Genomic DNA, 14,379 nt, shown 5'->3' with positions numbered 1-14,379 from the left:
TTTCCTCAATCCACGAAAATTGATACCCACGAAAATAAATGAATCCACAGTATTTTTATTGATATATTTTGCTGAACCACTAATAAGATCTACCAGTAATAGTTTGCGCATGATATAGCTATAATTATCACATACCCAAATCGCTGGTAACCTACGTATGGTAATCGTAGATGGTATTTGATACAATTGCACTGATTGAGAAAAAAAGAAGAGACAACATTAATATACCGATGTTCTTAACTTGTAATTCATTTGAAATATATCAAACAATAAAACGACGGAATTGCATGAACTCCAAACAGAGGGAGTTCTGGGCATTCGGTCATAAAACTTTAATCACTACTCGGAGTACAAAATCTGTGCTCGAAACATCAAATCCCATACTTTGATTAGTTGAAATCCGAGTATGATATCAGTACTCGAGACTGTTATGACCGAAAGGCCGTGTACATCGACAGGGTAACGGTGTATAAACCGCAATGCTAATCCATATTTTGGATATAAATGACACTACAGGTGTCAGTACACAATCGGTAATATTTCAGACTAGACGACTATACTAATGTTTTAAGATCTCAGAACGCGAAAATATGTCTAGAAAGGAGATTGTAATAAATAAGGTGAGATATGCTTTATTACCGTTTTCATAACAGTGTGGACGAGACCATTTCTTGACGCACTCAAGTCATCAATTGACTGGGTCAGGTTAGGTGAAGGTTCGTTTGTAACGCCCACTTATCACGTCGTACTTATTATAGACATTTTAACTTATTAGTAAAGGTTATCTTATTAATGTTGTAATAAGATCTTTGAATATTGTTTTCTTTGGCACTCACATCGATTTTGTCATCAACAAATTAAAACATAACTAAATTTGTATTCTTTTCGAATGGTTTTTTGGGATGTATATATACACATCCACGTTTATTTTCTATTTAGAAATTGCTTATCTATACATAACATCATACTTATTTATTATAAGGTTAAATCCTAACTATCTTACTGCCTGTCGTTAGTTTTATTTTGGTATTGCACAAGTCATGTCTTCTTTGACTGTACATGGCGTTAAAACACCAAATCCCTGCCTGGGATGTGTTTTAATTGATTTTAGTCTCTGAAACATGATTTTTTATTATCTATTGTTTTTGGCTTTTAACTAGCTTTCAGTACCTGCGAGTACTCTCAAATCGTACTTTCGTGTTAATTTGACCTGTTGACACTATTTGTAATGTATTTCTGTTATTCAATGATTTCTTATTTTGTGTTTTATTTCGTCTTACCATCCTTTGATAAGTATTTAGTATGACAAAAAAAAATTTACTTCTGTACTCGTACTATGAATAACAAATTTATTTTGTAAACAATGTTTCTGTACTCCTAACAACAAAATTATTATATTTAAATTTACTTGTGTACGTTACTTTATTTAACGCCATTTTGTTCTAAGTTAAAGTTGTCTTTTTGACATTGAAACATCTTTTTTATTTATATTGTGTCATAGATCAAACTTATTCGTTCAGTGTATATTTACTTGTGTTTGTGTATTGTCATTTTGATCGAGTTAAGCCACTTCAATTGGTATTTTATTGTGTGTCTTTTTATGTTGTAATGTTATACCACTGTTTCAAGTTAAGGTGAAGGTTGGCGCCTGTTTAAACGTTTAAACCCGCTACATTTTTATGAACCTGTCCTAAGTCAGGAGCCTGTTGTTCAGTGGTTGTCGTTTGTTGGTGTGGTTCATAAATGTTTCTCATTTTTTATATAGATTAGACCGTTGGTTTTCCTGATTGAATTGTTTTTCACTAGTCTTTTTGGGGCCCTTTATAGCTTGCTGTTCGGTGTGAGCCAAGGCTCCGTGTTGAAGGCCGTACTCTAACCTATAATTATTTCCTTTTTACACATTGTGACTTGGATGGATAGTTGTCTCATTGGCACTCATACCACATCTTCTTATTTATATTTAAACTGTGGGGTCGCCAAAGGTTCTCAACGCCTAAATCAAATAATTCGAAAAACTAGCACAGGAATAAAATTTATGTTTTGATTAATATTGAATACTTAAACATTCTTTACTGATGTGTTTGTTATGTTTTGATAAACATTTTTTTAATAGCTTTAAAAGTTACAATGTATGTGCTGGCTATTATCTTTTTCGGACGTCAAAGCGATTTAACAATTGCGGTTATCTATTTTTTTTCTCACTTAGTATCTTTTAACTTTTATCTTGTCTAAAATTTTATTTAAGAACGAATGAATGATCAAGAATAAAGAGTTGTGCAATTACAAAACATTGACAAAATGTACTTTCGTACGTTCTTTTTAGTTTTTCGTACTTGCAAGATATTGGACAGCAAAAAGCTATTTGGACTAAGCCTTATGAAATTTGAATTTACTTTATGAAATAGGTGAAATGTATAGTTTGGTTTATATAGGAAACTGGAACTTTTCTGCTAACTACTATACTTGTGAAAAACCCTTGGCAGCAGAAACGTATTCATGATTATGCACCGACTATTCTTCCTTTTCTGAGTGTGAGTGTGTGTTATTTTTTTCTCTCATGCACATGCATAACTTGTTTATTCTATTTAAATCCCACCTGGAAGGCCTCTGCCAGATTGTTTCTATTAAATCCCACCTGGAAGGCCTCTGCCAGATTGAGTGAGCGTAAAATCATTGTTATCGATAGCCGATGACAAACAAGTTAAAGGTAAATGATTCAGTATTATTAACAACATAAGTTTAACGGTTGTCCACACTGTTACGGGAATACCTCTAATTGACATCACTAACAAGGTTTACATGTGAAAAGTGGCATAATGGCCTAACATGCTTCCACATAATTTTACATGAAGCAATATTATTTATAAGCAGTTCTTTGGTAGAAATAATTTTCGCTGAATAAATAATAAGTTTATGTGGGATTCCTATTAAAAGACAAGTGTTTTAATTTGGGACACTTATTTTATAGGTTGTCAGTATTTGTATGGTAAAAGAGTGTGTCACTGTGTTCCTGTCCTAACTGATATGTTTTAAATTTCTGATGTGTTACAGTTCATGCAGAGACTTTTGAAAGAAAGAAAAATTCCAACTAACAAAGTTCTTTACATTCAGATATATTGATAAAAAATGCAGAACGTCAATATATCATTTGATTTTTAGATTAAACAATTTATATAAATACAGCTTTCTACGACGTCAAAATGCTATATTCTAACCAAGAATTTGAAACAAAGTTTAATGATCACATAGAGTTTATGACAGTCCAGGTTTTCTAAAACCCCAAATATGCAATTGTGGCTTTCAATTTTGACCACTTCCGTCAAAATTTGCGAACAGTGTAGTTGTCTGAAATTTCACCAACATATATATGTAGTACTTTTGAATACAAAATAAATTGAAGATTATAAGAAAATACAAACTTGAAAGATTTTTTTTTTACTTTATTTTCAGTAAGAAGTTGTGTTGCTACACTTTTTTAGTAGTACATTACATGTTCTATTCGTGTCGATATATAATACTGAACAATTTAACAAAGATATTTTCATATATATGCATTTCTTGTTTTGATGCTTTCTGGTTTTCTTTTCAGATTATATGTTTGTGTCTTTCTAAGTCTATGAGTGCTATGAATCTCAAACTATATACAGTACTAGTATACAAAATGGCATATGACTGAGTTAGGAACTTGACCCCTTAAATCGTCCTTAGCAAATATGAATAAAAGAGAGGCGAAGGATACCAAAGGGACATTCAAACTCACAAGTCGAAAATAAAATGACAACGCCATGGCTAAAAGAAAAAGACAAACAAACAACAGTACATAAAACAGTTACGACAATTGGAACCTATCCGTTATCATCTGTGAAACGGTTATTCATAACGGCCAACCAACTCGTGACGGCCTTCGTAAAAGGAGATGTAGGGTGTGTCATACGACAGCAACCAAAAGACACAAATAAGAATTTAATGAGACATCTAGAGGGCGACATACAGACTATAAAAGTACAAGGTTGACTATTTCTTTTTCTTCGAGAAATGTCAGAATAGCAAGTCATATTTCAAGTTCTCTAGTACCACGTGGTACATGAATTCACTGCGGCTGTTTTTCTGGCTTTGTCAGTGTAATCGGTTTATAGTGATCACGAATAGTGGTAAAATTATCCGTTTTCTTTTATCATACGGATTGAATTTATAAAAAATGTTCCTTACTTGGAACTTAAACCTATTATCGAAAGAATCTTATTTTCTTTCCTGTGATGTTAACGAGTCTCTGAGACACCAGATTTTATATAAAAAATTAATTTTGACATGTAGATAAATATTAAAAGACACGCTATGTCTACTTCATGTGTCAAGATGGTTATTCATTAAAAAATTCGTGGAAATCAGAAACAACATTCATGATTAAGATATTTGACAATGTTCTTACTATATTCAATAAGCGTTATCAATTTAAGGGCATACGATTACAGTTTCGATCCCACGGTAAATGTTTTACGAAAATTTGCATACAAGCTATTTTTCACCTTTTCATTTCAAATATGTAATAAAAAATATACCTTCATGTGCTAAATTTAGAGATAAATGGGGTCGAAATTTCAGACATTTACTTAAAATTTCGGTTTCTTGAACATTTCTATCCGTTAGACAGACACAACTTTTTTGTTTCAAAAGATAAACACATACGGATTTTTGTAAAATGATTTGGAATATCTTCTTTACAAAATTATGCTCTTTATTTGTGCAACAATTCTTTGGAAATAATTCATTTTTATCAAATTTTCATGATTTTAGAAAAAAACGGCATTTTTTGCTGTTTATTTATCTAATTTAAAAAAAAATCATCGGTGATTTCTTCATAAAAATTGGAACAAACTTTTCCCGTTATGTCGCAGTTTGACGTCGCTAAAAATTTACGTTAGCAACGTCATTACCTCCCCTGTAACTGTATCGTATGCCCTTAAATTTAGCTCGATGAAGCAACATGGATGCTGGCAAACATATGTATATACCAACTAAAAGATGTGGAAAGCCAATTCTACATAAAATATGAGAAAAGTGTCGATTTTTCATATATTTGGCAACAAAAAACAGTGACCGAGAAGATCTAGAAAATAATGTACAGACAAAATATGTAAGGAGTGCAGAGCAGAACAGATATATTTCAAAGAAAGAATGAGTCATACGTCATCATCAAAAACACTAAGAAGCGAACAATGAACCTGTAAAATGTGTAGGAATTCCAGATCAAGGTGACAAGAACATATCGTAAAATATGATTAAATGTGGTTGAGCAAAGTATTATGCGTAAGATTGACAAGGGAAAAAACGAACGATTTGTTCTTAAGGTAAACAATGTACGCTCAAACAAGTGGCCAATTAATCAAGAATATTATTATTAAGCGTAGACGGAATGCAGCAAGGTTGGTAAGGCTATTCCAAAGGTATGTTTTGGTACATTCTGAATCTTGTTTTTGTAAATCATAAATAATTACGTAAAAGTTTGATGAAATGCGAGAGTAATTAAATCATATTCCTTTGGAAGGTGGGCTGCAGTAAAACAAATTTGTACGTAATTCAATGACGAAAAAGATAACATCCAGACTGCTTCTGTGTTGTCTGCCAATAATAAATATTTATTTGTATTATTGAATAAACCATATACAATGATAACGTGTTTAGAGCCGACATCAAACTACTGACTTGAACCGTACATCCCTAATAATTGGCTATCATAAAAGGTTTATACTCTCGAGGTCACTTAATTGAATGTGAAATGACTATTTAACGATGAGATATGGTATGGTTTAGTATAGATGGAAATTGTTAACCATTCATTACAGTCAACTGTAATTCGATAGTTTTACAGCAGGGAAGGGTAAATCAATTCATATAAATACAACAACATCCAGGTGAATGACATTTTCAAATTACAGTGAATGACATTGCTAGATTACAGCAATTTACCAGAAGGACACTTAAAATAGCGATGTCAGCATTCATAATTGTCTTTTGCGTCTAATTAACATAACGTTGATTATATTAATTTGTGATTTATTCCCTATGTTAAATTTCTGAAAGATCAGTTAAACATCAAAAGATGAAATTTCTATCTTCAAATTATACTCTTTGAACAGAATGAAAATTAAAAAGGCAAAAGAAATTAGGAGATACCATGGGACATTTAAAAATCATAAACAGAAAACAGGACAGATAACCCAGTACCTAAAAGAGGGGGAAAACAAATACAAACACATTTTCATAACATATTGCACATAAGATTGATCAAGAAGAATCTAACTAAAACTCTTGTGTAACAGATGGGTAAAAATCAACTATTGAAAGATGTGTCTCTATCCCTCAAAGTCATCTATTAAGTTTGAAAGACTATTTTCATGGGAAAAATGGTTATTCAAGTTAATTTTCAAGATAATTTACTGATTTCCGAAGCAACGAACAATCCACAGGATAAAATAACAAGTACCCAACAAAAGTACACAGCAAATAAGAGAGAGAGAGAGAGAGAGAGATGGGGCGGGGGTTTATAATAAAATATCATGTATGCATTTACAGAACAACAATTAATACATGTGGCTAGTATTCTCTGTGCTTGTCAACGATACAGAAGTATTCTGAAGGGACCTTAGTAATATCTTTCACTTAGATGTAATCAAGTAATATCAATCACTGCCACCAATGGGAATAACCAATTCAAAAGAATAATGAGCTGCTGTCTGTCACTTCACCTTGCAATAATTATTTCTACCTGATATTTCCACAAAACTTCGAAAACTTACATAGAATATAAATTACCTTATTACCAGCTTATTTTTTCGTGGAAGAATGTTGATTCTAATCTTTATGTAACAATATTTTTTCATTGACTAGCATAAACCGTCAAATCCACACTATTTTAGCCGCCATATTGAATTGCTAGAATCCACAAATAAATACAATAAAATCGATAAAAAAACAACACCTACCTCGAAAACGCCGCTTTTATAAGATGTATTCGAAATTTGAATCGTACAAGTAATTGAATAACCTTTAATTTGAAAGTTTTCATTTTAATGACGTCATATTTTGCAAGACGTTGATGCTCCATAATCATACGTGAAGTTTCGCGGAATTTTATTTCACCTTAAATTTAGTCATTTTTACAAGCTTTAATGTATTATTTTTTTTTGTAATGCGTCAGATATTTCGTCTTAATGTCATATATCATGGTTAAGGAATACATTGTAACAGTATCGTCATTGTAGAGATGTCGCCGTCAGTATTGGATTTGACGGTCGCAAACATGCGTTTTACTAGCTCCGCTACGCAAATTGACGGCGGCAACTCTTCAACTCTTTAACTATACATATAGTACTAATATTTCTTGACTATGATAGAAATGCTTAAAGGCAACATACAACGAAGTTCAGAATCGTTTTCATGCTCTAAAATTTTCTAGAGTGGGTGGCGCATATTCGCCATGGACACATTTTCGCCGTTTTTGCTATTTTTTCTGTAAATTTCGTGTGCCTTTACCCAATACTTGCCTAAAAAGATGCTAAACGCTGTTTGTAATGTTCGAACTGTTGATATTCCTCTTTACCCCATTTCCAATGTTATTCGCACATATAAAGAAATACGCTGGTGTTTTTGAACGATTTTGGCAATTATGTAAGATTTATATGGCACGCATGCGCAGTCATAAAGTAAATATCTGTTAGAAAAATCGTATAGGAATGATCTCTCAAGCTAATTCATGTAATTGCAAACAATTGTTTTTATAATATACAAGGATAATGAGGATGGTCATATCATACATTGCGGCGAAAATGTGTCCCCCATGGTACAAGAACAACTTGATTTCCTCTTGAGTTTGCGTTCATTTTTAAAACATTTAACCAATGTTTTGAAGAGAATTCCTTTATCAAACATTTTTTTCATATAGTAAACTTTCTGAAACCTACATAAAAAGTTTCAAATATTCGAATGTAGGTCGGATGTAGGTGGAAATGAACGAATTTTGTGGCGAATATGCGCCACCCACTCTATTACCAAGCTTTTTGTCTCGGCGTATACGTGTTAGGGTTGATCCATACAAAAACGTGTCGTCTGTACGGAATTCTGTACTGTTATTATGCCTTTCTTAAATACATAAACTTTAAACAATTCATTCGGTTGAGGGGTACAACTCCCCAGAGAGGGCATCTGTTTGATTGTGCGGGATGTATAAATACGCAGCCGTCTGATTGGTATGGGAATATTAAATCCGATGCCTCATTTAGGGAAAGGACAGTTCTCTATGTGCGTTAAAAAAAACCTTGCAACAACTGTTTGAGGGGTCCATAGTTGACCTGTTGTAAGGAAATTCGTTTGCTTCTATTTAACATGCCCTCATTTTTTAGTTGCAGTCCAAGTTTCTCGTCCATCTTCTTGCAACGGATTTGCTTATTAAATATTTGTAATTAATTTGTTCTCATCCAAAATATGTAAGATATAATGGGCACTAGACGTTAAACAAATAACAATCAATCTGATAAATGTGAGGTCGGGAAAAGAATTAAGAACCATCATATAGTAGCTGTTACTTAGCTTACTGAACGGATACGCCATTGCATTGTGGGAATTTCTTTGAAAGTATACAGGGAAGGTTCTTTAAAACTTGACTAAAGAAAAGAGAGATCGTTATAATATGGTATTACTAACTAAGTGACATTTCTTTTATAGTATAGTATTTCCAATTGTCATAAAAAATGATAAATTTTAGTACGGACGTACTGACCTGGCGGAAGGGAAGGTCCATTATAGTATGGTAAAGTCTTGTATTCTTTCATCCTCGCTGTCTCTCATAAACCATCGTCTGCAAAACAAAACAATAATTCTGACAAATAACATTAGCGAATACATAAATATGATTTTGTCTGAACCAACAGAAAACAGAATAATTGCAATTGGTAATTTTGTTTACTCTTTTCAAACAGAAAGATAAATAAGTAATCCATCAGGAATTATACAGAAATTATTTGGAAGTTTTAAAGTGTTGTAACTTCAAACATCTTATACTTAATTTCAAAAGGTTAATATTTATAATTAATACATTTCAAATGAGTTTTTGTCTGTCGGGAATATAATATATTTGTTTTTGTTTCTTTTTTTGTGGGTGGGTAAGGATGTGGGGTAATTGTAAGTTTTTCAACTTCTATTATCATCATGTTTTGTAATTGGAATGCTCTAAAATATTCAAGGAAATAGTATACATGTACAACAGTATGGAAAATTTCTATTATTTATATCTAAACTTATTAAGGCGGTTTACACTAAATGCTTTTTTGGAAATAAAAAAAGAACTGTCAAAACTCTCACAAGTATTAGAATTTATTCACACGGTAATCGTCAAAAATATGTCCTTACAAAGATCAGGAGTTGTTGTATGATTGCCAATGAGACAACTATCCACTAGAGTCCAAATGACTTTAATATAAGCCACTATATATATATAGGTCATAATGCAGCCTTCAACAATAAACAAAACCCACACCGTATAGTCGGCTATAAAAGGCCAAGACATGATGACAAAATGTGAAACAATCTAAACGAGGAAACCAACGGCTTTATTTATGACAAAACAATAAACGAACATTAACTGTGGAAGACAAACGAACATTAACTGTGACAGACAAACGAACATTAACCGTGACAGACAAACGAACATGAACTGTGGCAGACAAACGAACATTAACTGTGGCAGACAAACGGACATTAACTGTGGCAGACAAACGAACATTAACTGTGGCAGACAACAGCCAACGACAACCTTGTTTTCTTTAAAAATCAAATTAAAATGATATTTCTCAAAAATGGGACAAATAATTATCATTGCCGGGATAATGCACAACAGCATTACAACCATAGTTCAAACAGAAATTAAAGCGAAAAAAAATTGGATACCTAAAACGTAATAATTTCTTCCGGCATATTATGTTTTAGGCTGCATAGTCAAACCCTATACAATGTATGTGTTTGATCCTCGGTATATTTACACATGTAAAACATGTTGTTTGCATTGTATTCTTGGCTGAGATTCTATGTTATATAACTCCAAATAAATAGGCAACGAACCAAGAAAGAAATGTTAAGTAAGCATGGTGATAGAGCAATACAGCATGGCAAAGATTGAAACTGGAACAGCTAAAATATGTTATACATCACTCTGCAAATACTATATAGAAATACAATGGTATATTGTCATTCAGAATGACAGTTACAACACAATAATCATTAACAAGACCTGAACTCAATATGCAATCATAGTTTGATGTTTTATGAAATAAAAAAGTAATTAATTAGTATATATATTATTAGTATATGGGAATATATGATTTATCGTATAACGGAGTTGGGTTTTTCCATATATTCAGTTGAATGGGAATAATTTTTAAAAATTTTCATAATCATCTTTTTGTATGCTCTATCAATTGTAAGCAATAGAAATGAAAGATTTACCATGAAGTAAATCAAATACCACAAATCGATGAAAGACAGACAACAACGTAACCAAAAGAAGAATGACAAGGCAAACAACGGTTTACAAACATAGAGATTTAACAACACGAACCCAACCAGTAAATGGCAGTGAACTAGGGTGCTCCAGGACGGTTAGCAAGCAAATATGAAAAAAAACGTATATTTGATTGCTACCAATTTTAGCGATCACGATGCGCGTTTCAACAGTCATCGCCTAGAAGTGAAGCGCATTTTACCGGATCATCCTGGCATGGCAACCATTTTTTCTATATCATTTTATTTTATTGATATAGATATATTCATATATCAATGAAATACATATATATATATATTATTAAATATCATTTAACGTCATTTGATGAATTTAGGAGTATCTACTAACAGGAATTGATACATTAACGGTATATGTACTTAGAATATAGAAACATTCAACAGTGCATTTTTCGTTTTTTTCGTTTAATTTCCAGATGACATATAAAACCAACTACCCTTTATTTCATATCCAATAATTATATTGCTGGTACAAATTATCGGTTCTCTCTAATGTATTTCATTAGTTGTTTAGTAAGTGCAATTTAGTTAGTAAGCAATATGTAGCAGTTATTTATTCAGTGCGATCTAGTTAGTGAGCATAACATAGCACGTTTTGCTATAATGTACGATTGATAATGATTTTTTTCTGCACTGGGTGAATCCATACGTACTTACGGTCATACTGTATTAATTGCCAACAAGAATTAACTAATTAGGGTTTCTCATATGGTATGCATAACTCTACGTAGAAGAATGTCCTTCACAGTAAATCCTTAATTCCTATACCAAAAATTCCATGTACGACATAACCGCTCTTCAAAATTTTAAGATTTATATAAATCTACACAGTAAAGTGTTACCTTACAACAATATATCATATGTTACAAGATACACATTTTTTATCATATAAGTTATGCTAGCATTTTTCAAAGCCTTCCATCGTCCTTTTATGAAAAACGAAATACATTATCCTTAAAAAAATCCTTATTTGTTAAATTAATAAAAGTGAGAAATTGGGGCATAATGATTGTCAATGAGACAACTCTCAACCAAAGATCAAACGACTAAAAAGTAAGCAATTTAAAAATGTCATCGTACGGCCTTTAACAATGCTCAAAATCCATACCACATAGCAAGCTATAAAAGCCCCTGACATGATATATTGAAACAATTCAAACAAGAAAACTAACGGCCTGATATTTGTACAAAACAATAAGCACAAAGCAAATCATGTAATATACAGCAGCAAACGACAACCACTGAATTGAAGGCTCAATCCTGACTTTAAAATACCAAACGACAACCACTGAATTACATGCAGACTCGATCCTGACTTTAAAATACCAAACGACAACCACTGAATTACAGGCTCGATCCTGACTTTAAAATACCAAACGACAACCACTGAATTACAGGCTCGATCCTGACTTTAAAATAAAAAAATTACACGTTCTCTTTCTTCACGGTTGGTGCAATGTAGATAAAAATAAGTGAATAATTCCTTCAATATTACATGTATGGTATTTTTTAATGTGAAATTATTGGTATACTATATTAATTTCAATTTTTGTATATTTTAGGTACTGCAGAAAGCAAAAACTGGTGAGAGTTATTTATGTGGATTTTGGTGTATATATTTATATGGATTTGTTTGCATGACACATTTCTACAATAATATTCTGTAACCCTAAAAGCTGCACTTCTCGTGGTACGCTCAAATTTCTCCGGATATGTGCAAAGCAGAAAACTTCATACTTAATATTAAAAAAATTGAAACCAAAACGAGTATTAACAGAACATATTCAACAGAAACCTTATTACAAACAGGTTGTCATATCCTAATTTTTACAGTGAAGTTGTTTATAAAGCCCGTAAATTTAGATACGATTCATGTAAACTTATTGATCCTTTGAATACATTTATTCTTAAAGGTTATCAACTTTTAAAACACTATAATAGTAAGACCTTTGAATATAAATGTCTTTATCGGTATTAACATTGATTTCAATTTAGAAATAAATTTTGAAAAGAATTACATATTTATTGCTAGATAGATATGGACACTTATGGGCCTACATCCTGTGTATACTTATACATTGGCTTTTCACAACATCATGCTCATAAATTGGCTTTTCACAAGATCATGCTTATAAATTGGCTTTTCACAAGATCAGACCGTTTATGACGTCTTTACACTAAATCCAATGAATGTATATGGCTGATATTTTAATCTTGGAAATCATGATTCATTCAGTAGTTGAAATTGCATGCTTTGAACTAGCTTCCAGTAACTGTGAGTTCTCTTATATTGCTATTTTATGGTTTGTTTTTGGCATTTTGTTACGGGTTTATTTTATTATAGGGGGGCTTCGTGCCGAACTGATGAGTCAAGTCCTTTCCAACTAAATCTTTCCATTTTTTCTTATTTTGTCCTGTTAGAACAATGTCTTAGTTTATGGGAGGGTTAACAGCTCACAAACATGCTTTCACCACCACCTTTTGTATGTGACTGTGTCAAGTCAGAAGCATGTAATTCAGTGGTTGTTGTTGGTTGATGCATGTCTATGATATTTTCACTAAGTGAATGATTGTATTAGTACCCATGCATATACCACATAATTTTATTCATTTATCATAAAAAAGAACAATGTCCAGTCAAAAGCACGTATTAACTCTATTTATTCATAATTTAGGGTCACATAATGATATTTAATGAGTTAAAGGGTTAGTTCTTAATTGTGAGTTATTGTAACATTATTATTGCTGCTGATCAGTTGTAACCTCCGCTCTTTTGTTTAACATTTTGGCAAACTTTCCTGTTCGAAATGACAGTTAGTGTTTTGCATTATATTATCTCACACTGAGAAAAAGTATTTCTGTGCAAAAATAACCTCCCAAGAAGGCAAGCAAATTACTTTCAAATGCAATTTCAATGTCTTTAAGCTTCAGTTTGGGGTGTTTTTAAAAAAGAAAAACTTTGTTGCCGTTCAAGGACATAAAATTTACATTAAAAACCTATCAAGATAAGGCCAATGAATCGCAGATATCAATGGAACAATCGAAGATTTCAATAGTTATCGGTCTATGCAATTAACTGGAAGGAATTTATATCTGAGAAGTACAAATAATTGATACAAAATTTAAAGTAAAACGATTACAAAATAATTAATTATTAAAATGTCCAGTTGGGATAATCACTACTTGAAAGTTACTGACTTGAGAATAGAAGAAAAATTTCAATCAGACGTGCTCGGCTCTCTGATGGAAAAAAATACTGAAAGAGTGAGTCCATGGAATATCGACATTTGTTACATCTCTTACCGTTATTTGATGAATTCATTAAGGTAATACATTTCCTATTATCCACATCAGAATTCATTGAAAGTCTAGTTCTATTTCCCCACAATTTCCACATCTAACCTTGGGATGTTGCATTGTGTCAGTACTTAGCTTCAGTACTTAGTGTTAGTGAGGATCAACAAGGGGGAACCAATGTTAGGGAGTTATACATCTTACAATTAAAACTAACATTACTCTTACGTAACTTAGGCATTCCATCAATATTTAAAATGATAAATTAATGACAAAAACGTGTATTTATAAGATAAAAGACATTATAAGATGTAATCATACTTTAAAGTTTCTGTTTAGATCCTCGGTATATTAACAAGACATAATGAGGACTGACTATGATTATCCTATATTTATATGTAAGGCTCGTAATGTTTGTCTAACTGCCTCCCCCACGTTAGATATGTATAATGACATTCGTTAGCACCCCCAATGGATTGGTACCAAAGTAATTACCTATGCTGTGAAAACTGCATC

The 14,379-nt window shown here is 32.0% G+C and overlaps 1 protein-coding gene across 4 annotated transcripts in view; it reads right to left on the bottom strand.

Annotated features, from left to right (window-relative positions):
- Positions 1-14,379, bottom strand: part of LOC127700363 (small conductance calcium-activated potassium channel protein 2-like) — a 46,394-nt gene that overhangs the window by 15,494 nt on the left and 16,521 nt on the right. For 3 of the 4 annotated variants that reach the window (XM_052203803.1, XM_052203799.1, XM_052203802.1), the window contains exon 2: positions 8,777-8,854. In XM_052203803.1, the coding sequence (XP_052059763.1) occupies positions 8,777-8,797 (21 nt within the window). In that variant the 5' untranslated portion in view covers positions 8,798-8,854. Of the gene's footprint in view, positions 1-8,776; positions 8,855-13,872; positions 14,000-14,379 lie in introns of those variants that run through there. The other variant, XM_052203801.1, reaches the window with a different exon arrangement.

The sequence above is a fragment of the Mytilus californianus genome, unplaced genomic scaffold, assembly GCF_021869535.1.
Source record: "Mytilus californianus isolate M0D057914Y unplaced genomic scaffold, xbMytCali1.0.p SCAF_5, whole genome shotgun sequence".
In the NCBI taxonomy this organism is placed as follows: domain Eukaryota; kingdom Metazoa; phylum Mollusca; class Bivalvia; order Mytilida; family Mytilidae; genus Mytilus; species Mytilus californianus.
Note: the sequence above shows the minus strand (reverse complement) of the source record. Positions and strands in the feature narration are given on the sequence as shown.